Raw genomic sequence first — 26,023 nt, 5'->3', positions numbered from 1 at the left:
AGAAAATGTAGCCCACTTGCATTTTCATTTTAGATCCCTATGTCTATTCCCTAAGTATAAAGTGTAGGCTTCAGACTCAATTTTGCCTGAAGGATTAGTGGTGATAGGGCAGTCTAATTTGCTCTGGCATTGCCTATCATTTTAGAACTTCACATTTTTCAACCAGAAGTTGAATATTAATGTGATTAAACCAACATCTCATTGTTGGCCCAAAAGCCCCAACAACAATATAATGATTCAGGAATGGTATAATGCTCTCTCTCACAACCTTCATTCTCCATTCACACAGATCTCCTTGGCCTTTCGCCACCTGATAGGCCAAACTTCTTCAATTGGTCCATGTTTCTACATGCAATTCTTGTTGCCATCTTCTCTCTTTAAATTCCTTTTGCATGGACAACCTCAGATTAAATGTCCCCTCTTTTCAAAAAGCTGTCCAGCTCTCCAAGCAATTAGCTATTCTTTCTTCTATGTTCCCATGGTACTTCTTCATATTAAAAGGCCATATTCTATTTTAATCATTTGTTTATAGAATTGTTTCTTCCTTCAGATGATAATCTCCTAGAGAAGAAAAACTATGTTGTATTGTGCCCTTTTCAGTGTATCATACTAGGACTGGTGCGTAGTTGGCACTCAATAGATATTTGTTAAATGTTGAAAGGTTATTTTAGCAACCATATATCTCTGGTGGGATGGTACCAGAGTGCCAACTATTCTTCCCAAAATAAAAATAAGTCACTAAAGTCAATATATGTTGTTTTGCTAGAAAGTTATGCAGGGCCCTAAGACAGAATAAATCAGAAAACTAGTGCATTTGCCTATCAGCTATAGAGAATTGTTTTTTGCTAGCAACAATCATGCTAATTGGTAAATATTTACATTTGCCAGCTAAATGTGCTTGCCACTGAGACGATCCAATACTATGTACGTATAGCAATCAGTTGATTCCAGTTTTCTCATAAGATATTTCAGAACATAGTAGCTTAAAGAGAAAAACATACGTAGCTTCTAAAACTTGCTAGAATTAAGAACTCAGTAACAGCAGGTTGATAAAGAACAACATATTCCAAGAAAAATCTGCAACATAAATAATAAATTATTTGTCTTTCATTGAAAACAGTGAGACCTATCACAATCCAATTTTCCTTTCACTAAGTGAATGATATCCTTTGTTACTTGGGTACCTTGCAAAGATTAGATTTAGGAAAACATTCAATGGAATGGTTCTCAGTGGATTAGACCATTAGCATAATTACCTCAATTGCAAACACAGACACAACATTCTAGAAGTCATCTTAACATCTACTGTAGATGTTAGGGGGTCCACATGGCAGTAGAGCAATATTTTGTATTTTTCATAAAATTATTTTAAATAAATATTTAAATTCTCTCTTACGCAAATGTTTTTTGCAATTAGCGGAAATAAAACTTAATATTAATAAAAATATTCACAATTTAGATGATTATATTGAAAACTAGATTACTTCATTCACCAAAGCCTAGCATGTGAAAGTACTAACATTTAACACATTGGAAATCATTTGGAAAGAATCAATTAAAAATCTTCCTCAACAATGGTTGAGTTTGGGGGTTACCAAACATTCAAAGGAAGGTTATAAAACCTCTGTTGGTGCTGCAAGCATTAAATAGCTCCTATCCTCAATTTTTCAATGTCCTCAAACCCCCTCTCCACTTCTCATAAAACTTAGCAATTTTGTGAGAAGTGTCCCAAGAAAAATGCAGCATTTGGTAGGTAGACTGCATCTCACTACTGTAACAGATATGGAAATACTAGGGGTTTTAGAGGCTAGTTTTCTGGGTTCCAGCTTCATCTCTTCCATTTACCTTGAGGAAGCCACCTAAATTCTTACTTAGCTCCTCTTGAATACTTATCTCATGAGCTTATTGGAGCAACTAACTATAAAAATACAACTCAATAGCATTATTAATATGAGGATATACAGGAACAAAAAGTTCCTAATCTTCACTATTTCTCAAATGAGGATTTCTATAGTTTCCTGTACCAATATTCATCTCTCCAAAACAATTGTACCAAATAATTCAAGTGTTACAGGAACCTCGTCTGAGTTGCTTATCATGATCCAGAGACACAGTTCACTGCCGTTCATCCTCTTTAGTGATTTAATTCTTCCTGAGACCAAATAGTAAGGAGAAACAGGAAGGCAAGGCATAGTGGTCAGTTTATAACTGTGGTGAACCTCCCATGACACAATAGCTCTGCTCTATGACTTCTGTTAAATCAGGTGCCCTGTGTAGTAGCTATATGTAAGTTTATTAGTTATATATAAATTTAGAACTGACACAGAGGAAAGGTATATACATATTGTTACCTCTTTCATTGAAACAATGTTTTGCCTCTATGTCTCAGTATCTTCCTTTTATATAATGAAATTGTTTAATTTATTTTAAACATGTAACTGCTTACTGAGTGTGTGTTCGTGTGTGTTTGTGAGTTTGTGTGTCTGTGTGCTGACGACATGGATTGGCATAGAGAGTGTAGCAGCCTAATAAAACATAAATAAATGTTCTATTCTCCCTGTTCCATTCAAGGAAGGTAGCCAAAAGCATATTCAAGAAAGAAATGAGCAGGCTGTTGGAGGCAAACTGCACCAATGTATGATTCCTTCAACTCAGAAAATACACTACACAATAACAAAAATGGCTATATTTCATGTTTATGTTTTACTATTTATAAAAATATTTACACGCTTTCTTACAAAGTAGCTACGGACATATAAGGAAAACAAGACTCAAAGAGTTTGAATTTTATCTTTACTTTTCTTTCCAAAATGAATTCAAGTGTGGATATAATGATTTCCCCTAAGTCTTCATAGTACAGAGCTGGGTAAAGAAGCCTGGTTTACTGACTCACACTTTTAGTGTTCATTTACATTACATCATGCTCCTCATGCTGGCTAGAAGGTAAATCACGACAAATTCTTGGGAAAAGCATGCTACATCAGTTAATTCTATCTCCCGCTATTGTTACCTTGAGAGGGTGAGTCCTGGCTTTTTAAATATAGGCATATATGTCATAGCAATGAAGACACAAATGTATTGTCATATCATGGGCCCTTGTGAAGTTCCTAGACCAAACTAATTACACATTTCTACTTCTTGAAGTCAAATATAAAGTTGTCTACTACTTTCGGAGGAATCAGACAGAAAAGTGTATTTAGAGGATAGAAATAAAGATAATCACTAAAGCCAATGTAGGATCAAAACCATCATATAACTCACTGGGAGACGGTTTAAATCTTTCAATTGATCTAGCAGTAAATATTTTCCCCACAGATTGCTTTTTCTCTAACACAAACATCAAGCAAGTTTTATGACAAAATTATTTTTGGTCATGATTTCAGAAGTGTACTTTCTTTAAATAAGCTTGTGTGAATGAACCTGTGTGAATAAGCAAGACTCTTATTCTGTGAATTATATTTGTGGTATAGTTAACACTAAAGATTTTTTTAGGCTTATAAAATATCTGCAAATTACAGGAATAGACTATTCACCTTGAGTTAATCTTACCTAGCAATAGCTTTGTGTTTATGTGGAGATAAATAACGTTTGCTTATCTTTATAGAATAGATATGATAAATCACATTCTAGTAGAAATTTTTGGAATAGAAGGCTAATAGAAGACTTATTTTGAAAAAGAGATAGGGCCTATTTTAAAATGGTACTGGGAAAGTGAAAAATCAGTTGGATTTACTACAAAGGTACATTTGGTTTCAAATGACACAAAATGATAAGGCTATATATTTAATCACATTTTCCCCCTTAAAATATCCCTTACGTAGCTTTACAAAATAACAAGGAATATTTTGCTGTCTCTCTATACTTTACAAATATTATATAAATGTGTGTGTATGCCTCACTAATAAACCTTTTAACTCATCATATTCATTTTTATTGTTATTGTGCGTTCGTTTAAGTTACCACACAGATAATTTTTCATTGCCTTTTGTCCCTTTTGAAAGTCTTCTTTAACACATTCTTTTCCATTCAGAATTTCTCCCCTTTTCTTAAACTTTAGTGTATACTTAATTATCTGTAATATTGATCAGAATACATTTTTATTATATTTATTTAGTGCGCTAGTAATGATCCTTGAGGTTACAAAGAAAACACACATCCCTGCCTTCCATGGGTTCCCATTTTCTCAGTCTGGAGTGTCGTGCTTTTTGATGCTCCTTCCTTTAGAGTCTCCCAGTCAGTAGAGCTTTTCTTATAAAAGTTTCTGGATTCACTCTAAGCCAGAGTTCTGCTTTCTCTGACCACCCACAGCCCACTCAGTGCTACTCCAGTTAGCAATCATCCAACGCCTCCCAAATGTGTAGGCTCAACGAGATCAGCAAATTCAACTTAAACTAATTTTGTGTCTCCTATAGGCCTAGAATTCTGATGAAAGCCATGTAATGTTGCGATAACTATGTGTCAAATGATATATCTCACAGTTATGTTTATCTTTTGGCATCACCAAATGGCCTAAACTGAATCAATTAACTTTCTCTTAATTCTTATTATCTTCAAAAGTGTCTAAATAAAACTTAGTCATGTACCTGAAGTCTTGGCAAGAAAAAATAAGATAATATGGAAAAGATACGGTTCAGGTTCTCTAAATGAAAAATCAACACACATATGTATAAATTTTATCTCTAAACATTTTTCCTCTGTCTTTATAAACATTTGTTTGTAAACAAATACTTAGGATATGCCAAAATATGAAACCTCTGTATTTGAAACAACTGTGACTCTCCTGATCCAATTTTAACAGGTTTAGGGGGAACATTTATTAAAAAAAAATGAAATAAGTGAGAGTTGAATTTAGCATGGGGGATACTTGGGAAAAAGTCAATGCACTCGTGCATGTGATTATTCCACAGCTTTTAAAATATGGGCATTCCTAAGGGTAGGGAAAAACTGCTCTAAGGCAGTGCCAACAATATATTCATAGAAGACAGGATGTCCAACTACGGTTTGTATATTAGCAGGTGAGTTGTAGTAAATGATACTTGAGAATGTCAATGTATAGAGAGTGAAGATCTATATAGCTTTTCAGGAATGAGAATTCACAGGGTTTGTCATGTTTACAAACCTTATCAAAATAACTCATTGGTTTAATTACAAGATTCAGAGTATTATGTTACATTTATAATTTCAAAAAAATCTCTTTATAATTCTGACTTGTATGCATATTTGTTTGAAAGTATATCTGCTGCCTGTTTCAAAATTCCAAAATTAAGAAAATTTTAATGAGGCCAATAAATACAACAATTACATCATATACACCCATATGGTAAATACTCTGAGAATTATGAATTCCTATCCTAAATATTTCTGGGTTAATTTTTCATTTATTCTTCTTTATTTGTGTTGTTATAATTTATTCTTTTTAATTATTTGTACCCCAGTTAGTTCAAAAAAAGTTGAGATTTAAAAACTATATGCTCCTTTTATGTTTATTAAAGTTCTGTATAACAATTTATTAATTTTTACTTCAGTAAGTAAATATAAATGAAATTTGCTTAGTTAAAATTCAGTAACTTGATTTCTTGCCAATATACTAAAGAGTACCTGGCAAAACTCTGTTACCAAATACCACAGAGATGATGCTCTAAAACCTTTCATAATAGCAAAGGAAGTACTTTTTAGACTGCATCTCAGTGGATTATTTTGGATCCACTACCAAAACTTTCATAAAATGAAACAGACCCATGGAGAGAGTAATTCGTACATCATAAGAGTGTAAGACACTATGCTAGGAATTTCCAGATAGTGATTCTATTAATCCTCACAATAGCAAGCAAAATAACCATCATCACCATTTTGCCACTCTTAAAGCCTTGAACACAGGGAACATATTTTATTAGCTATATATCCCTATTATCTGGATTTTATTTATCAGGTAGGAACTCAATATATATGTATACACACATACACGATGGAAAGATGAGGAAACTGCCTCACAAAGCATTTGATTGATTTGTCCAAATCCAGAATTATTAAATGTAAATCCTAGGCTTTCTAACCTTGAAATCCATACAAACCTTATATTGCACTCTTAACGCTAGTTTTCAAGGTAAGAATATTTTGCTCTGTGTTTGTATATAATTATCTAGAGTTGCGCTGTCTACTGATCATGAGTTCAGTTGCATTTGCAAAATAAATATTATTAACAGTATGGATTGATGCCTGCAGAAAAAGAGGATAAACTTATCCCTTTAAATTATTTCACACATGTTCTAAGTGATGGGGGCCAAACAGAACCAAGGCAGTTATATCAGTTTTTCTTGAACTTGATAAAGACCAAGAAGGACACAAAAATAATCATTTTCAGAAAAATAAAAACCTGTCATATCTTCTTCTAATGTGTGACATACACCAGCTACTTGGTGGAAGATTCCTGTTATAATCTTCTGATGACTCATGTCACTAAAGAAACTGAGATTATCAAGAAGAACCAAAGACACATTTTATCAGTTTAAATAATTTCTCTCTATCACATATTCTCCTGCTTCTTCCTCAATTAAAAGTTAACATAATATTCCCAAATTTGCAGAGCTAAAATAACACTATGAGGAAGACAATATAGACATTTAAATTATATAGTACATAGTCCATTTTGAAAACACAGCAACTTACATCACATCTTAAAAGAGAAGTAACAAAATACTCTTACCTTGGAAAATTGTGCATTTATCCATTTTGTGAATGTTTTCTTTTGAACATCTTCTCTTTCATCTACAATGTAAAATAAAAAAGACTAAGAGTTAAAAAGCAATTTTGAATATCATTCATATTTTACAACCAAAATAACTTTCAATTATTGTGTATTAGAGTTATTTTATATTAAGTATTAAATTCATTGATAAAATTAAACATAAGCGATGTTATTGGATATCTAAACTAGAATGAAATCTGAAAAATAATCAATATAGTCTAGTCCATACCCATTCAAATATTGTATAAAGGCATTAAAGAAAAATAGTCTCATCTAAACAAATGAAATATTATTTATTTCTGTATAATTAGTAGATACTCTAGTATAATCAAAAGACTCTATTATCTGTCATTTTTCTTGAAAAACTATCCCTGAGCCTCCCCCCCCCCCCCCCCCCATTACTTAGAAATGATTTTTCCCTCCTTTGCAATACCTACATACTCTAACATGGGCACCCAGCATAGCCTCCTCCCATTAGAGGAGAGCTTTCCTGAGAATCTGGAGCATAGCTTAGTTATCTTTGCATCTCAGAACCTAGCGCATTGCCTGGACAGATTAAGAGATCAGCAAATAATTGACAAATAATATGTGAGTGCTTTAGAGGAGGGGGGATCTTACAATTCCCAAATTTCTGTACCTCTTTTTATCTAAAAGTCAGGAAATTGCAAATCAAAATGCAAATGTTATTCTTCATGGATTACATATAGATACACAAAGGAAAAATCCCCAAGGACTTGTTAGACCAAGAGATTAGGGTGGATAATATTAAGAAACAGTTTCCCAGAATTCGTGCTTCTAAAAATTCTCTTTTTTTCCTAAGCTGGAAATTAGTATTGAGTCAAATGGACAGAAAAATCATCAATCCTGATTTATTCAAGTGCTTTTTTGAAGCCAAAGTCTATCTTTATATTACTAAAAAGTAATCATATTAGTCAATGTTCAATAAATGAGTGCATCTGAGAGAGATTTAAAATTGAGAGATTTCATATTTTATTTACATGGGTCAAAAGAACCCTTATTGAAATGCCCTGACATAATAACCTCATTTGCTCTCATGTTATTTTTCTGTAGTAAATCTCTGTTGCTTCTCCTGAAAACAGATGACGTACAATAAAGACACTTTCCCATGACAAATGTATTCACGTACTAAGAATATTTGTTTATCTTTAAAGCACATCACTAATCCATAAGTAGATAAACTTAAGCAATATAAGAGGTAACAGTGGATAAATAATAAACCTAAAACTGTTTTCTTGGATGAGAAAATTTTATCACAAAATACTTCTTACTTAATTGTGTTACTCTCACAAGCCACTAAGTATGTGGTCAATTATCAGCATTATCCATACAGTATAAGATAAATCAAAGCTACAATATGGAAGTCTTTCCTTTGTTGACAAGTGTGGATAAATCAAAACAGATAGCAATAGTTTTCAAATCTAATCTAGCTTCTTTCGAATATTTCTTCCATAAATTCAATACTACTCTTTTTATAATAAGAAAAAATATAAACAGAACATTTCAAATGGTCAAAATTTAACCATTTTCACTGTAGGAAAATGGTTGCTTGCTGTAGGAAGACTCGTCTACGCATCTATTTCTCAGTGGTATATACATATATTCCTAAAAGTTAATGACTTTATTTGCAATTCTACTTATTTCTTCCTACATGTGCACGCATATCCTGTTTGTCAGACACGGGAGAGTAAATGAGTCATTTGAACACATATATTCAGAGGGTTTTAAAACATCCTGAACCATCTTCACCAAAAGCTGAATAGGAGGACATTTGAAGAGACTTGTTTCAGATGCTTTTAAGTGAAAAGTGGGTAGTAAAGCAATATTTTTATTGTTTTCAATTACACGTACAAAGAACGATTTTTAGACAGGCCTTGAAGGCAGGAGGGAAACCTTGACATTATGTGCAAAACATGTATCTACCATGTAAATAGCACTAAAAATGAGCTTCATCGTGTAAACCTCTTCACCAGATGTCCTCTTACCTCTTGCTTTTAACAAAAGAAAAATATGCCTTCAATGAATTATCTACTAATGTTTTATTTTGGTATAGTAACATTTGCTTTCTTCAACATGATAAACATTAATATGACTAATTTTATCATTATTATTATAAAATATGTAACATTTGTTAGTGTCTTATTGTTCACAAAACTCTTTTACATATATCATCTCAAGCAATATGTAATTTACCATTTTATACATTGAAAAAATATAAGCTCAGAAGGAATAAAGCTGGTAAGTGACAGAGATGAACTTGAAATAGATTGTTTGACTCAAAGTCCATGGCTTTTCATATTGACCAGTTTACATTGTAATTGCATAGATAATATGGAATGCCGTAAGACAATCAGAGTCACAAAAGCTGAACATAGTAACACAAATACAAAATAACCATGAATTCAGAACCTCTATTTTGAACAACCCAGGGTGTTCCATGTACATTGTAATCTATGTAGATGACATCCTGGAATTTTACAACACACGACCTGCATGTTTGCATGGACTTATCCAGAATCAAAAATTGAACCTTCCTTATGATGCTAGGTGATTCATTTGTTAATATTTTAAATAAGGATGTTCCTATATTTACTAATTGGTATTGAGTGTTTCAATTTTTGCCATATATTAACATTATGTAAATAATTTAATATTCAAGAATCACCCAAAAGTTTTGTATTTACACACTACAATCCTGATAAACACGTATTTTATATAGCCACAATAATCTGCTTTTTTTTCACTTATTTTATCATAAATATCACATGGGCTGCCCTTTCCTTTCATTTGCTGTTAAGAGATTCCACCTTTATGAACATCTTCATGCATTTTCTTTCAGCATCTGGTGTATAATTGTCTTAGGATAAATTATTGGGTCAAGATTATGGAAACTTTTATGGTTTTTGCTAAATATTGTCATACTGCTTTTGCAGTGGTCATACCAATTTTTAGTGGTACCAGAAAAAATGAGATTATGCTCTTGATAGGTATTTTGTTGCTTTTGTTTTTAAAGCAAATGCTGCTTTATTTTATATAAGGAGATAGTTGATGCTTGTTTTCATTTGAATCTGTTTGATTACTAATGAAGTAGAACATGTTTCATACACTTATTCTGCATGTTTCTACTTTTGTCGAAATACTTGTTTATATCTTCTGCTCATGTATCTATTGAGCACTTGATATTTTAAAATTAATTGGAATTAGATAACAAATCAGTATTTCTTAAACATTTCAAGTCGTAGACTCTATTTGATTATCTGGTAAAAATAATGATCCTTCTCTACAGAAGAAATGCCTATACAGACATATTTACACACAGTTTCATGGAGTTCACTGATCTCTTGCAGAAAATTCCTATTGCCATGAAATCCAAGTTAAGAATCACTATTGTAAATTAAGCTACTTACTCTTAGTTAATGAATGAATATATGTTCCCAAGTGGCCATATTCCTTTAAATTTTCATTTCATTTTTATTATGCTAAAATTTTATACTTTTATATATTTTAATCTATCCATTTTCATTGCTTCTCTCATACTACTTAAAAGTCGATCATTTTAAGCTTGATCAGTTATATATCCATAGTTGGTCTAAAGTTGATATATATAAACATACATAAACCGTTATAGAGCTTATAGAGACCATTTCAATATGTTAATAAAATATATATCATCATAGACACACAGTCTATAGTAAGAGATATTAATGTTAAATCAGCAACAAAGAGAATGAGAAAAGAATAAAGTGAAATCTGTTTTACTAGGAAGTGATTATATACTCCTGTTTAATCATTTCAAGCAGCACATATTCTATTTCATTTTCTCTATGGCTTGTTTATAACTGATTTTCTTTCACTAATAAAACTATGCCTGGGTATATTAATGTGAGAGGCAAGGAAGAAAATCTGTCTTAGAAAAATGTACTTAAAAACTGTTCCCTGGAGATATCAAGGAGTGAAGAACTGCTACTTCATAAATTGCAAAAAGTGACCAACATTTTATTTTATTCTCTCTATGGGGAAAACTCCTATAAAATTAGCTTTCTACTATGACATAAAAATTGTATTTCATGTCAGGATCAATTAACCCTTTGTAATAAAGTCATTTTTTATTCAATACATCTGGCCCTTCATATTTCGTAAGATTAGTTCAATGACCTTTTGTACTGTTATTAATTTTTATATTTCTGAGACCCCCAGGCCCCTATAAATGTGGGATAATTAAATTGCGATATTCATGATTCACAAGAGTGAGTTACTGAACAAATGTGATGTTGGACAAACTGAGAAAAGATTAAATCAGGGGAAGTGGCTCTGGGTTCTAGTGCAGAACATATTAGAACAGTGGCCTTAAAATTGCCAGGCCTCAATGTCTTTATCTGTGAAATGAGGATATTAATTGCCTTTTAACTCATGGAGCTGTTAAGATGTAATGAAATCATTTATTTATGCAATAGTTTATAGAACAATTATTTATAGAATGCTTAGTATGTGCTGGTCACTGCGCTAGCTACTGAGAAGATAAGACTCAGTCTTTACCAAAGTTCACAGCCTAGTAGAAAATAGACTTATCATAGATCAACATTAAGCATTTTATATAAGCAAGGATATACGTATTCAAAGGAGATTACAGGAGCACGGAGAAAGGAATATGTAGCCACATGGATGTTAGGGGAAAACATTTTCTGGAGGGTGATGGCTAGGTTAAGTCTAGAAGGATGAGCAAAATAAGAAAAGAAAAGACGTACAAAGGGATAGATGAATCTTTCTGAGGCGATAGCAAGGGCAAAGGTAGGGAGATAAGAAATAAAAAAGGCATGGTTTTCGTTATATACAATTCAATTTTATTGCACTCTAAAATGTGAAGAAAGGGGTAGCATGGGATACAATTACCAAGGGATTTGGGAATGAGATCATGGAGTCTCCATGACATGACCCTTTATATGCTATCAGATAAGACATGAGTGAAATCATTTAAGAACTGAAAAGAAAATCAGTTACGTGAACATCAAGAATTATCCTCATTACACAGGGCAGTTAATCAAAATCTGTGCCAGAAAACATTTTTAAAAATGCTACTTCCTTGGGTGCTACTTAATATGTTAATTAAAAATCTTCATCACTTAAGTGAACTAGAAGATATAATTTTAGGAGTAGAAGAGAATATTAAAGTTGATAACAGCTTAGAAATACACATAGTGGAGAAATACAAAATGAGTTTACTTCACTTAAAGAGAGGACTATTAAGTAATATGGAAAAGCTATTAAGGTCAGTCTATTCTCCACTTCCACCAAAAGTGAGAAAAAAGGAAATGAGAAATATAGAAGATTAATGGTAAACATTAGATAAGGTTACGTGATACTGTGGAACATCATGAAGGAAGGCCCCAAACTCAGGACATATTTAGAAAATGGATTTACCATGGTATTAATGCTACAAAATGGTAATGAAAGTGGAGAGTAGAATGGAAAATGGCACAAAAAATGCTTTCCATTAAATTTGAGTAATAGCTTTTGATCATAGGATTATAGAATGCTAGGGCCAAAGGTGACATCCATGGTCATTTTATAATGAAGAGGTCTAAAATAATTAAATTAATGGACAAAGAAGAGAAAAATAGTGTCAAAGAGGTTTCCTTATTTCCCACTCAGTCTACAATCACTGTAATGCAGTTTTCACTGCTCATCATCCTACAAAAGTTATTCTTGAGAGTTTGTTTGGAGGTTCCAGTAGGGAGAGCAGCTACTCGTATACCTTTGACTGAAGAATGGTCCTCCTCAACGGGGGAAGGTTTTCTTCTTTGACCGAGTGCGCAGCTTCAGGAGGGACGCACAGGGAGCAGTGAGAGAGGAAGGGGACACCAGCCTAGCCAGCCAGATCAGCCAAATCAACCCTGGCAATCAATGGGGTGACAGATGTTGCAGCCACATTGTCTTCACATCCCAAAAGTTATTCTTAACGTGATCACCTAAATCCCTTCTAGTTTCCAAGACAGTGACTGTCTGGATTATAACCATAGTCCCAGCAATTGGTATAGATTGTGTTACATAGTAGTGCTCAATAAAGGTTTCTAAGTTAATGAAGACCAAATTTACTTTTCAGACCTCTTTTCATTTTTCTTCTCTGCAGAAATTAATTCTATTAACCTGTGGTAGACAAAATAATGGTCCTCCAAAGGTGTCCATGTCCTAATTCCCAGAATCTGTGAATAAGTGTTGTTAAAACTTATTTGCTTTAAAATAATTTAAATTTAAATTGTTTTAAAACTCTTTGTTATGGCAAAAAGAACTAAGGTTGCATATGGAATTAGATTTGCTAATTGGCTAATTTTTGATAGGGAGATTATCCTGGGTTATCTGAATGGACCCTATGTAATCGTGAAGGTCCTTAAAAACAGAAGAGGGCAGCATAAGAAGGAGAACCAGAGAGACAGCAGCATGAGAAGGACTTGGCCCAGTGCTGCTGGTTTTGAAGATGGAGGAAGAGGGCCATGAGCCAAAGAAGTTGGGCAGCCTCTAGAAAATGGAAAAGACAAAGAAATAGATTCTCCCCTGAAGCCTCTGGAAGGCACACAGCTCTGCTGGCCCTTAATTTTATCCCAGTGAGGTCAATTTCAGACTTCTGACATGAAGAACTGTTAGATAATAAATTTGTGTTGTTTTAAGCCACTAAATTTGCGGCAATTTCTAAAGCATCAATAGGAAACTAATATATAACCTTTCCTCTGTAAGGCTGTTAAGTCAAACGACAAATACATACTGACACCTACTAGGAGGTAGAAATACAACTGTGTAAAAGATAAAGTTCCTGTTCTTTTGTCCTTATAGTATAGTGAGAGAAACAGACACACAAAAAAGAACAGATGGTAGATACAGAAAACACAGGGTTTTGTTATAAGCATATAGGAAGGGAACTAACTTGAAAAATCCAGTGCTTCTTTGATGAAGTGACATCTCAGCTTAGTTGTGAAAGTTAATTAAGAGTATAGAAGCAGACAAGGTGGAAAAGAATGCCAGACAATAAAAAGAACAGGTGCAACTATCAGGATGTGAGAGAAAGAGCTTGGTCCTTTCAAGAAACTAGAGAAGGAGGAGGACAAAAGTGGCAGAGATGACCCTAGAAAAATGAGAAATGATCATTAGCCGAATTATGAAGAGCCTTAAACTTTAGCCAGAAGGCAGTTAAAAACCAAAGCAGAATTTTAAATAGAAAAATGGCAATATAGGTTTGTATTTTAGAACTGGATTTCACAGTATGGAGAATATATTGAGAGAGGTAAGATTGAAAACAAGAGGACCAATTAGCTGTTTATAACTATAGTCCATGTGAAAAGTGATGATGGCCTATATTGGTGAATTGTAGTGGGACTTGAGAGAGAGAAATGCAGGAGAGATGTATTTAATGGGTATTACTGATAAAAGCTAGTTATTAATTACATGTGGCAGTAGAGGATTCGGGAGAAGTACAGCCAATGATACTACTCAAATTGGAGTCTAAAGATCCCAGGAAGAAGAGTGCCTGGGTTTGTATATATAACAAGCGTATGGGAAGAATTGGGAAATACCGAGTTTGAGATTTTGTGAGACAAGAAGAAGGATACGTGTAGTGGGAAGTTAGATATAGGAGCCTGAAGTACAAGAGATAAATCTGAGTTGACAGTAAAGATTTGGGAGGTACATGCTAACTGGCATAGAGTAACTAAAGCCCCTATAGTGAATGATATTACCAGAAAGAGCGAAGAAGCTCTCTGATCTTCTGAAATATCGCTGTCTCCTGGTTCTCCTTCCAACACAAAGGCTGTCTCCTAATCTGTTTCACTGATTTATTTGCCATTCACCCTGGAAACACTGGCAATCTCCCAGGGTCCTATCTATCCTTCCTCTCTTCTTTTCTAGGTCTACTATGTTTATCCTTCCTAAGCAAACTCCCTCCCTCACCCCCAACCGGTACATATATTGATACTGATTATACCTAAATCGATATTTTTCATCTTGATTAATGTCCTAAGCTTCACACTGACATAGCTGACTCTAGTTCATACCTCTACTCAGATGTCTGGCAGGTACCTTAACGATATCATTTATCTTCCCAAATAAATTCACGTATCCTACTCCTTCTGTCAATTAACGGCAATATCATCCATCTAGTAACCAAATAAGTAATTCTTGAGTCATTATGCAAGTTTGAAAAATGCTTGCCCTGAGGTTAAAGGCCAGATTATTTAGCATGGCATATAAGGGACTTCATAATTGAACTCCAAATATTTTCCTAAACTTAATATCCATCATGCCTCTTGGCACTCACACATACCCTTTACTCCTCTACACACATACCTACCAGGTTTACCCTAGCCACACAAGCCAAAGGTCTCCATGAATAAGCTAGGCACTTTCTTACTTTAGTCCTTTGTTCATGCAGTCCCTGAAATGTAATTTGAGAACTCTCACTCTTAAGGTCAGGTTCAAATGTGAGGATTTTCACAATTACCCTTATCTCCTTGGCAGAACTCATCAGTCAATTCTTCTGATCTATACACACACTTTAGCACTGTTAAAATTATGACATTATTATATGGGGATGTGTGTGTACACATGCACACAAATACTTGACTCGCTTCTATAACGTAGCCCACATACTACCCATCACCCCCTATATGTGACTGCACTTAGACTCGAGGAACTATTATGTCTTTGTAACTCCTGGTACCCAATATGGTCTATTCAACCAGAAATACATACTTAATAAGAGTTGGTTGAATAAATCAAATGGTTAATCGACACCATAATTAAATCCCAGTTTTACTGAGTCCCGGGCCAAAGTTTTTTTTCCTCCACTTCACCATACTGCTCAAACTTCTTTGTTAATTATAAACCTTCTTAGTCATCAACTCATTTCCAAAAATATCCATTGAGCATCCACTAGGTATGAAACCACTTTTCAATATCTTCTCTCAAAATTAGGCCTTGGGACTGAAGTATTTATTTTCATCACTATATGGAATTAAAAACAGATATAGAGAATATTTCTTGCAAAAAATCTTGATTTTTCTGGGTGAATTACATTCTGGACTATGATGAAATTGCCCTTTACTTCATCTTTCATGACTGTTGTGGCCCCTAAGACAATGTAAAATGCTCTGGATGACCTGTCTGACCCCTTACCCCCCCTGCAAATGTTGCTTCTTTCTCATGTAGGTCAATTGCTTTTTATTGTAGGGAGTTGTTGGACCCAGAAAATAATTTGAACAGCTGTGTCAGCTCATATTGGATAAAAGTTCCCTCCCATTCCCTGCCACTTAATCAAAGAATTTATGCTATATTAGCAAATTGGACTTATGGCCAGGCCCTTACACAATCACCTAATTACATATTCACAAAAATAAGCGATACCATATATATTGAAAACACAATGCAAGTAGTATAGAAATATTTTTATTTATGATTATAGAAGTAACCACGAAATAGGATATGATAACAATGAGGTAAAAGTATCATATTAAAATGGAAGAGAAATCAAAACTCCAAGAGTGTACAAAAAGGTACTGAGGGGCATGAGCTGGAAAACAGAGTGCCATGGGGTAGATGGTGCAAATAAGTCATTCTTGTTCTGTTTAAATTCCATTCTAATACCAAGAATACGTATCAGATGCAATATAGGTCAGTAGTTAAACACGTTCACTCCAGCATCAAATATCCTGGGTTTAAATCCCAGTTCTACTTCTTTTTTTTTTTTCTTTTTTGAGGAAGATTAGCCTTGAGCTAACTACTTCCAATCCTCCTCTTTTTGCTGAGGGAATCTGGCCCTGAGCTAACATCCGTGCCCATCTTCCTCTACTTTATATGTTGGGACGCCTGCCACAGCATAGCTTTTGCCAAGCAGTGCCATGTCTGCACCAGGGATCCGAACCCACGAACCCCAGGCCACTGAGAAGTGGAACATGTGAACTTAACTGCTGTGCCACCGGGCCGGCCCCCCAGTTCCACTTCTTAACAGCCATATGACCTTAGTCAAGTTACTTAACCTCTCCGTGTCTTATTGTGTCCTTCTGTATCATGGGAATAAAAACTGTGGTACAGAATTGTGAAGACTAAATGTGACAGACTTATGATACATACTAATACTACAAAACAAAGAAAAAATAAAGAGAGAAAACCTATAAACCTTTATTCCTGGATGTAGTACTACTTCCTGTGGGGCATCTGCATAAATTGCATTATCCTGTAAAACAGACATAATTTCTATGTAGCAGTCATATTAACAATTAGTAAGATTTTTATAGTATTCATAAATACACAATTAGACTCTTCTTGATTTGAAAGGTAAAGAAAAAATATGAAATAGTATTAGTATAAATTATACCTCCTCATGCCCAGAAGAATGAAATCTGTGTTTTGCAATAATGGGAATAATGAATATTTCTGTGGTGCATTATAATTTACAGAGTGATTTCAAATACCTCATCTTGTTTGAACATGAATATGTGGGTGTAGATTTGTTATGGATAAAAATAAGTTGCTATTAATTAGTATGCAGACTTGAAATATACTTTGGTAGTGTGTCATGAAAAAGATCATTTATTTTTGTTAAAAATAATAATCATAGGCTAATTAAGGCAGAATAAATCAAAATAAGATCAAGGTCTTTGATGGAATTTGGAGGTGAAATCAAATACGTGGATACCTATTTCCATACCCCGGTTTAGTCTTTTTTACTTTTAAAATACTCAATTTCTATACTAAAAATAAAAAATATATTATTTTGTGGTATATATTTACCTGTTTTAAAGGGTTGTAAAATAGTTCTTTTCAAATATAAAGGAAAGCAATCAGTCAAATGTGCACAACAGCCATTTCCAAATGTCTGTGTCACAGATGCTTTATAAAGAGAGACAAAGACTCAAACATAGAGTCCTTTCTTGGGTGTATTATAAAGGGATACTTAAATCACAAGATATATTTGCTAAACTTGTACTATAGAGTAAAGGTCAAGAAAACACTATCGTAGATATAGTCAATGCCTCATGCTTTATTTCCTTGGCCCAACCCTGAGTTTACCTGTAATCAGGAACAGATTCTGTAGATGCTAAAGATTTCTCACCTCAAGCATCCACATTTCTCTGCTTCTTTGCATTAGGGCTTTCTCCAGTTCTAGGAGGGTTTGGTAAGCCCATCTGCAGAGCAGCTTAGAAGTGACAGTGATTTCATTCCCTCAGTTGCAATCCTCAGTAAATAAAGGACAGAAATCTATATATTAAAAAGCCCAGTGGCACTGGACGTGGACCTACACACTGCTCATCAAGCCATGCTGTGGCGGCATCCCACATACAAAATACAGGAAGATTGAAATACAGCTTAGCTCAGGGACAATCTCCCTCAAGCAAAAAGAGGAAGATTGGCAACTGATGTTAGTTCAGGGCCAATCTTCCTCACCAAAAGAAAGAAAATTCCTCAGTTTCTTGAGCATGAAGGGCCTGATTTAGCCTGCTACTTAAAAATAAAAGCCCAGTAGACCAATTGTTGGGCATGTTCTGTAAGGGTTACATACAATGTTGAACTTAGAACGTCCCTCAGCAGCACTGCTATTGTCTACTCTCTTCCGTGACTCACCTTCCCTATCCCTCCCTTATGCTACCAGGGGTCACATTGCAAATTAACTACCTGCACCAGTACTTTTTTTGTCAGCTTTTTGAGTAATTCACACTAACCCATAGGGGTCCTAGACCTACGTTACTTGACTTCATCGTGTACTAGCCAGCCTTAGACGTCTCTTAAGCAACACCAAGGCCCTGTTTCCTAGTCTGTAAAATGGAAACAATCATAGTAACAAATTCCTAGTTTTGTTTTGATGAGATACCCTGTAAAGCATCAAGTGTACTCTTAAGCAAGGACTTAATACAAAATAAGAGTCAATATAGATAATTATTGTTATTCCTAACTATATATTTAACTGCATTAAAAGTCTGTGGGTAGGTTAGTAGATTGCATTGTTTGCACATGATTTCCTCTTTCCTCTCCCTGCTTGCATGGATCCCCCTAGATGGATTATATCTCCCACCTCACTGATGTGGGCTTCATCATGTGACTTGCCTTGACAAATGGAACACGGGCAGACAAGACAATGTGTCAGTTCTGAGCTAGGGACTTAGGAATTATGATGTGTTTTCACTCCTCTTGGCTCTTCCACCATTTGCCAGTAGAAGATCATGCCTCAAGAAGACTATGTTCCCCAAAGGAGAGAGACATTCTTAGAGCTGACCTGAACCCAATACAAAGATTGAAACAGACACGGGAATGAAAAATAAATGTTTGTTCTTGTAAGTCACAGAGATCTGTTTTTTTTCTAAAGAGTATTATCCTAGAATACCACTGACTAATATAGCAGGTAAATAGTAAATTTGTCCTATAGAATAAAATATACTAACAGCGGATTGTAAATAGCTTCTTCAATTAAAATAGATTTGTATTCAATTGTTTAAAATTCAAATTTAATATAAACTGAAGTATGGGTTCTAAATCAAATATTAAAAACTCTCTAAAATGTCTTCTATTTAGAATATATTATCTTTTCTATCTTGATCTTTCTCTTTACTGTATCAATCACAATTTAAACATTAAAACAAGAATGTTTTTCTTATACATGACCAAATATTAGCATAGACTGAAATCAGTCTAGAAAATGCTTCGAGAGGAGAGTATGTTCTAGGGAAATTCAGTGGGTTATTTTAACAGCAGTAGCCAACACTGAGAATGCTCATTTATACCTTGCACCAAATACAGAAAGCACTTAGAAATGAAGTTTAAGAGTAATCATTCATTCCCTCTTCAACAAATATGGAAGTCTTAAGCCAGTGTTTGTGAAAGATCAAGTCAAAAAGTATAAATAGAGTAAAGGCCAAGCATTTTCCAGCATAAACAGGGGAAATTTTGCAGTCAGTAAAAGAGCATTAGATTCTGTCTTTTAGGACACATTTCAGAAAATTATTACTGATAACACAAAAGAAGTCGTTGGAGCTAATCAAAGAAGGAGACGGTTTTGAGAGTTAATCAGGTGCCAATGCTAATAGATGATCCAAGTGGAGAGCACAGAAAGTGTAGAGTCCCACAATCAATTTTTATTCAGCTCAAGGTTGCTAATACTGATGACAAGTGGTTACTGACAGCTTCTTCCATGATTCCTAATGAAAGATCTTTTTTTCCAAGTTTAGTACGCCACTGGATAAAAAAATGTATTTCTTTCTTTCCTAAGATCTATGACAGGAGTACACTAACATGTCCCTCAGCACCTAAGGGCAATGGATAAGCTCAATTTACATCTTGACTAATAATTTAGGTAGATATGGATTTTGGTTAGCACATTAAGTAATTGTAAAAAGTTCCCAAACTAACGTCGTTCGCACTTAGTACAATTGAGCTGAACTTATAGAGAAAAATATAACTTAGAATTATAAAAGATTTAGAAACTGCAGTGGAAAGCTGGATTCTTATAAACAACATAACATTTAACAAACCGTAGATGAGCTTGAGGTTTTAAAGGAATTTTAAAGGAATTTGCTGAGTGAAAAAAGAGCTTTCCTCAAACACAGTTTTCTTCATCTTGCATTTACAAATACTAAATTCTAGTTATTCCAAAAGACGTAAGTCAAACTGGCAAATGGCTTTTGCCTATGATTAACGTATGAACTTTGAACAGTTTTGTATCTGTGTTGTTTGTGTGTGATTTTCTATTCTCATGCTGAGATTGGCATGAATTGCAGCACACTGCAAACATTGCTTTCTGATTAGAGAACATTAAATGATTGTAAAGTAGAACTTCCAAAATTTCCAAAGTTTGTAAATCGTTGACATTAGAATTTCCCAATTTTATGATTACTTTTATTATGCTAGTTATTTACCAAACAGATTATAAAGGAATGACTTTCCTGGGTTATGGTAATATGGTGATTTTAGCTCTGAATCAGTTTAAATGATAGCTTTGCTGCTTATTAGGAGTGCGCCTCAGTTTCCTTGCATGTAAATAATAACAATAATGCTGATGCAGCATTGCTGTGAGTCTTGGGTGGATGTTCCCACTTGAACCCTAGCTCTAACACTAACTACCTCTGTGGACTTCCCCAGTAAGTCATTTAAGTATCTGGAACTCAATTTCCTCAACTTAAAAAAAATAGGAGTTTAGAAAAGATAATCTCTATGTGTTTCTCCAGATCAAAAATTCTACCATCTGATTCTTCAAGCTAGCATTTTTCTCCGGAGGCTGCATAGCATCTTGATTCAGCACACATGTGCTGGAGCCATATAGCCTGGATTCGAAGTCCATCCCTGCTACTTGCTAGCTGGGTTTCCTTGAGTTAGTCACATAACTTCTCTCTTTAGTTTCCTCATCTGTAAAGTAACTATAAAAATAATAGGTATCTCATAGTATTGTTGTGAGGGTTAAATGAGCCGTTACCTTTAAAGAGCATAGAAAATGTCTGGCCCAAAGTAAGTAATCAACATTGTTCTTCTTATTTTGAGATCCAAGGGCTTTTAATATGACTATGGGGTGAATTCTTAAACCTGTGAGCAAAATTTTATGAGTGTATACAAAAGAGAGTCTGCAGTCTGAGAGTCTTAAGTAGATTCCCAAAGGGCTCCATGGTTTGAAAAATTTTGGATAAAACATAAAGACAGTCTCCTGGCTCCTATGCCTATTAATGATCCATGTTTTACTTTTTTCAAAAACACAGGCATTGACAGCAATAGGACAACCTGTGTTATTGTTCCTCAACTGTGGTTTTTTCAATTCTTATTTAAGAAATGTCCTGTCCTCTTTCTCTTGTCCCTAGTATATCATTCTTTTTATGGATCTCCACATCGTAACAAGGTTGAAAGGAAGCGTAGTTATACAGGGCTCAGCTACACTCTTTAACCAGTCTAAGAAATAGTGGGCTTTCTTCATATTCCCTTAGATGCTACTCTTCAATCTTCTGGTTTTGGCTCTCATTTAATTTCTTATGCCTAAGTATACATAGAGGCAGTTTTCTTACAACTCATTTTGTTGCAAAGTTCTTTCAGAGAAGAGCACAGCTTCTTTTGTGATATCTCATGATGCTAAGTATTGACACAATGTGGTACAGTAATTGAGACTCAGCAAGATTAGTGTGTCTCAGACTGTCTCAGACATTTATGCCTTAATTTGCTGTACATCTTTAATGCACACTTTTCTTTGGTTAAAGCAGTCCATGTGAATGAAGGAGTCCTTTGAACGATCATTCTCACAGCATATAAAAGGGTACCACGACATACAAGAAACAAATCACTCCTTCCTGTACAGATACAGTGAATTCACAGCTTGGAAACCAGTACTTTCAAAGCACAGTACCAAACTGTCTGAAAATAACAAACTCTCCGCAGAGATCAGTAGGAAGAACTGCTAATGACTCAAAGAAGAACAGTACTGATGGTGAAGTAATAAGAAAAGAGAAAAGGTGTATGTTAAACACTAAATTTGGACAAGTATTCATAGATTAGGAAAGAAAATTTCATGAAATGTTTTCAAAGATTAATAGTGGTCTGAGCGAAGTGCATTCATTTCTAAATAACTCAACTGAAGAGTCAAAGTAAAAAAAGAAAAGATTAGAATAAATATGATATTTTAGGATAAAGTTGAATAAAGAGAGAATGGAAGGGGCAAGCATTATTGATTCTGATGTTTAATACAATACCAAGGTAAATTAATTTATAAACTAAATTTATGTTCATTATCCAAATTTTAGAAACAAGAGAAAAAAAGGATATTAGAAGCTCTATGATTGAAGTTTTGATATGTTTCCTTTGCATTTTTCCTTGAGTAATTGTAACTGCACTGCACAAATAATTATATATCCTGGTTTTTTTAATTTACTGAGAAATTTATTTTCACTTTAGATTCACACAATTAAGCTCACTCATGCCATCTGAGGAAAGTTCCAGATTACAGGACATTAAAACTAAATATCATTCAACATTCATTAAACACCATACTGCATTCATAAATGACAATAAGTTCTAACATAATTGAAGACAAGTGGTTAAATACAGAACTGAGACATTCTCTACAATTCAGTGTTTATGAGAACATTATTTCTTTTCCCTTTCTGTCCTTTTCATCTGCCATGAATACATTTTTTTAAAACCACTTTATTGAGGTATGGAGGTATGAGTGACATACAAAAAGCTATACATATCTAACGTATACAACTTTATGAGTTTGGAGATAAGTATATATCTGTGAACTATCATCACAGTCTATGCAATAAACAGGATATTCTGCTTTCCTCATTTAAAATTATAACTAGGGTTTTCCAATGTTGTTGAAACACAATTTAAACAGCTAAATGTGTCATATGGCCTCATGAAAATTACCATTCTGCCTTTTTTGGAAACCTTGAAAAACGCTTTCACAAATCTTTTTATTAAAATAACATTGTAATTAATATCCATTTGGACAAATCCTCCATCCAAATTTAGAGTTATTACCTTAGCAAAGATTCTCAAAAATTAGGTTAATCAATCTAGGTGAATAATCATTTCTATAATTCCTGATACATATTTTCAAATTATTTCTCCAAAGTACTGTATAAAATCACATTCCTTTCAGTAGTGGATGAGAGGGTCTACAATGCTACATTATAGCCTATATTGAATATTTTAAATATGAATTTAATTCATAGACATACGTCTATATCTACCTATCGATACACGAATATATGTAAATATATGTTGACAGATATCCCAAGAATTTGCACTTAGGACTTGGAGTTGAGTCAGGCACTCCCTGGATGCTTCAACTGTGAGATATAAGGCAATGTTGGCAATCATGTTCTGTCATGTGAAGAACAGGGGAAGCCAGTCTGCAATAAAAGAGATGGTACAGAGAGATAGAGATGTGACATAGAATCCTGAAAGCTTCTGATTGCCTGCTTCTAGCATTTTCTTGAGGCACAACTTCAGTCTCTCCTTGCCTTCCTTGAGAAACCTTTTAATCCTTAGAATAAACTTCTCCTATAGAATCGATGCCACACTTGATAAAGTTAGTTCAAATTTGGTATATATTACTTGTAATCAAGTGTCTTAATTAATATAATACCCAAGTAATAAATAGAGTTTGCTGCTGAACAGTGAAATTCGTTTTGTTTCATATAATTTTTCCATCTCACATTCAGATGGGAAGATGGTCTCCTTCCTCTGGTAAGGTTGTGGTACTCTACCTGCAAACTCAAGAGAAAAAGATCTCAACCTAAAACTACATAGGAAAAAAAAGCTCATGTCATTTCTAGCACTGAATTGGTATTTATCTGCCATAAACACATGAGGCTGTTTTGGTTTGTTTAGATATCCTTGTCTGCATAGAGCCATTTAAACCCAAATTGGAATTGTCTCTGGGTTACCATCAGTGATAATAAGAACTTTCAATTCATGCCAATTAGAGGAATTCACAAACACAGATAAGGTTGACCAAGGAATCCAACCAGAACTTTCTGTTTAGTTTCATTACACTCAGACTTAATGAGAAAAAAAGTCATTAGCAATGAAAAATTTGTAAGCCTTGAGGAATTTTGTGCTTAAATTTAAATAATACTGATTGTGCCTGTAATGGGAGCTGGGGTAAAGAATAAAATTAGTATTACATTTGGAAGGGTATATATGAAAATAAATCATGAGAGGGAGCATAGGTATCCCAAAATAGAAAAGGAGATTGGTATACCACAACCAGAAGTATGATTTCCTTTTAATGAGCTTGTTTTATAGAAGTCACTAATTGCAGAAACCATTTTGATTTAGTGTCATCAATAAAATAAACACATTAATAATGTCACTAAAATTGAAAAATGACATGCCTGACAAAATGGCACTATCAAGAGATATGTATTTAAAGAAGGTCTCCCTTTGACTGTGATAGACAACAAAATTTTAAATGCAAAATGCCAAGGACAGTTAAATTTCAAACTATGAATATATCTTATTTTATTTAATGTATCTATTGTTAAACAACTACAAATCCTCCATTTGATTTTACATTCTAACATAATAAGGAGGGTGTTTGAAATTTCATATTTCAGCAGTCCAGTGGTTTTTCCCAGACGACAAATATAAATGTATGCATGAAATTTTAACTGTTTTTATTTTCTTGGTTAATTTTAGGTTATAGCTCATCACTTTGCATTAGCGCAAGCCTCCAACAACCTCATATGCATCATTATGAGGAGATGAAAAGGATTAAGAAATAAGTTCATGTCAGTGCAGAGAATGTTAAAAGTTCCCCTGCAACTAAGATAGATGGAAATAACTCTATTAGAAACTCAACAAGAAAGAAAACAAATGGATGCCTACTTTTATTTTCTCCTATCTAACATTTTTGTTTCTCTGTGCTTATCTTTGTTGGTTTGGTCTGGACCCTGGCATAGGTGGACATTTCACTGCCCATGGCCCATTGTTGTTATCTTGGCTTCCTACTCAGATGTAGGACAGACGTTTCATCAGACTACCTGCCCTTGAAGTGTTCAAACTTTTGTATGAGCATTCTTGAAGGGATTTGATGGAATATGAATTATGTGACTGTGGATATGTGAGTTTGAATAGGAAAAATTTTTTTTAAATGTGAAGAATGAACATTTTCCCCCAATTTTATGGTAAATAACTAATCTAAGAAAACATTTCAGCCTTCCTAAGGCTATTTTGAGCTACATTCCCAGCCCGTAGGGGATCCATATTTTTTCTTTGGTGTTGTTAGAGGTATTTTGGTTCAAACTTTTTAAAATGACCACTATTCTTCACAAAAGTGTGAGTAATCTAACCAGTTCAAGATAATTTGAAATTGTGGGGCCCTTCCTCCATGTTTCAGCTCCAAATTGAAATTCAGTTAGAATTCCCTGGTGACTCTACTTTTGCGAGCGAGCTATCAGTCAATACTACACTCCCCTCCTCATCCTTTTGTCCCAACCACCATCCCCTCCAACACACACACGCACATGGACACGCGTGCACACACACACACACACACACACTTCAAAAGGCCAGGAGACAAGGTTCCACACCTTTGAATACAACTTTGGAAAATATGTCAAATCTTAGTTTTGACATCACAAATTAGGTTTCACAAATGGATTCTAAATATCCCAAATGCTTTTGAATCATCTTTTATGACCTGAATTACTAAACAGTTCACTATTAGTTTCTAATTATTTATTAGTTCACTAAACATTTATTTGTCACCAAGAAAAGGAGGAATAGATACAGACATAAATA

The 26,023-nt window shown here is 34.1% G+C and overlaps 1 protein-coding gene across 9 annotated transcripts in view; it reads right to left on the bottom strand.

Annotated features, from left to right (window-relative positions):
* Window positions 1-26,023, bottom strand: part of DMD (dystrophin) — a 2,273,580-nt gene that overhangs the window by 1,754,416 nt on the left and 493,141 nt on the right. For all 9 annotated transcript variants that reach the window (XM_046672830.1, XM_046672828.1, XM_046672833.1 and 6 more), the window contains exon 2: window positions 6,704-6,765. In XM_046672830.1, coding sequence (XP_046528786.1) covers window positions 6,704-6,765 — 62 coding nt within the window. The remainder of the gene's footprint in view (window positions 1-6,703; window positions 6,766-26,023) is intronic.

The sequence above is a fragment of the Equus quagga genome, chromosome 10 (assembly GCF_021613505.1).
Source record: "Equus quagga isolate Etosha38 chromosome 10, UCLA_HA_Equagga_1.0, whole genome shotgun sequence".
Taxonomy (NCBI): domain Eukaryota; kingdom Metazoa; phylum Chordata; class Mammalia; order Perissodactyla; family Equidae; genus Equus; species Equus quagga.
The sequence above is the reverse complement of the archived record's forward strand: the minus strand, read 5'-3'. Positions and strand labels throughout refer to the sequence as shown.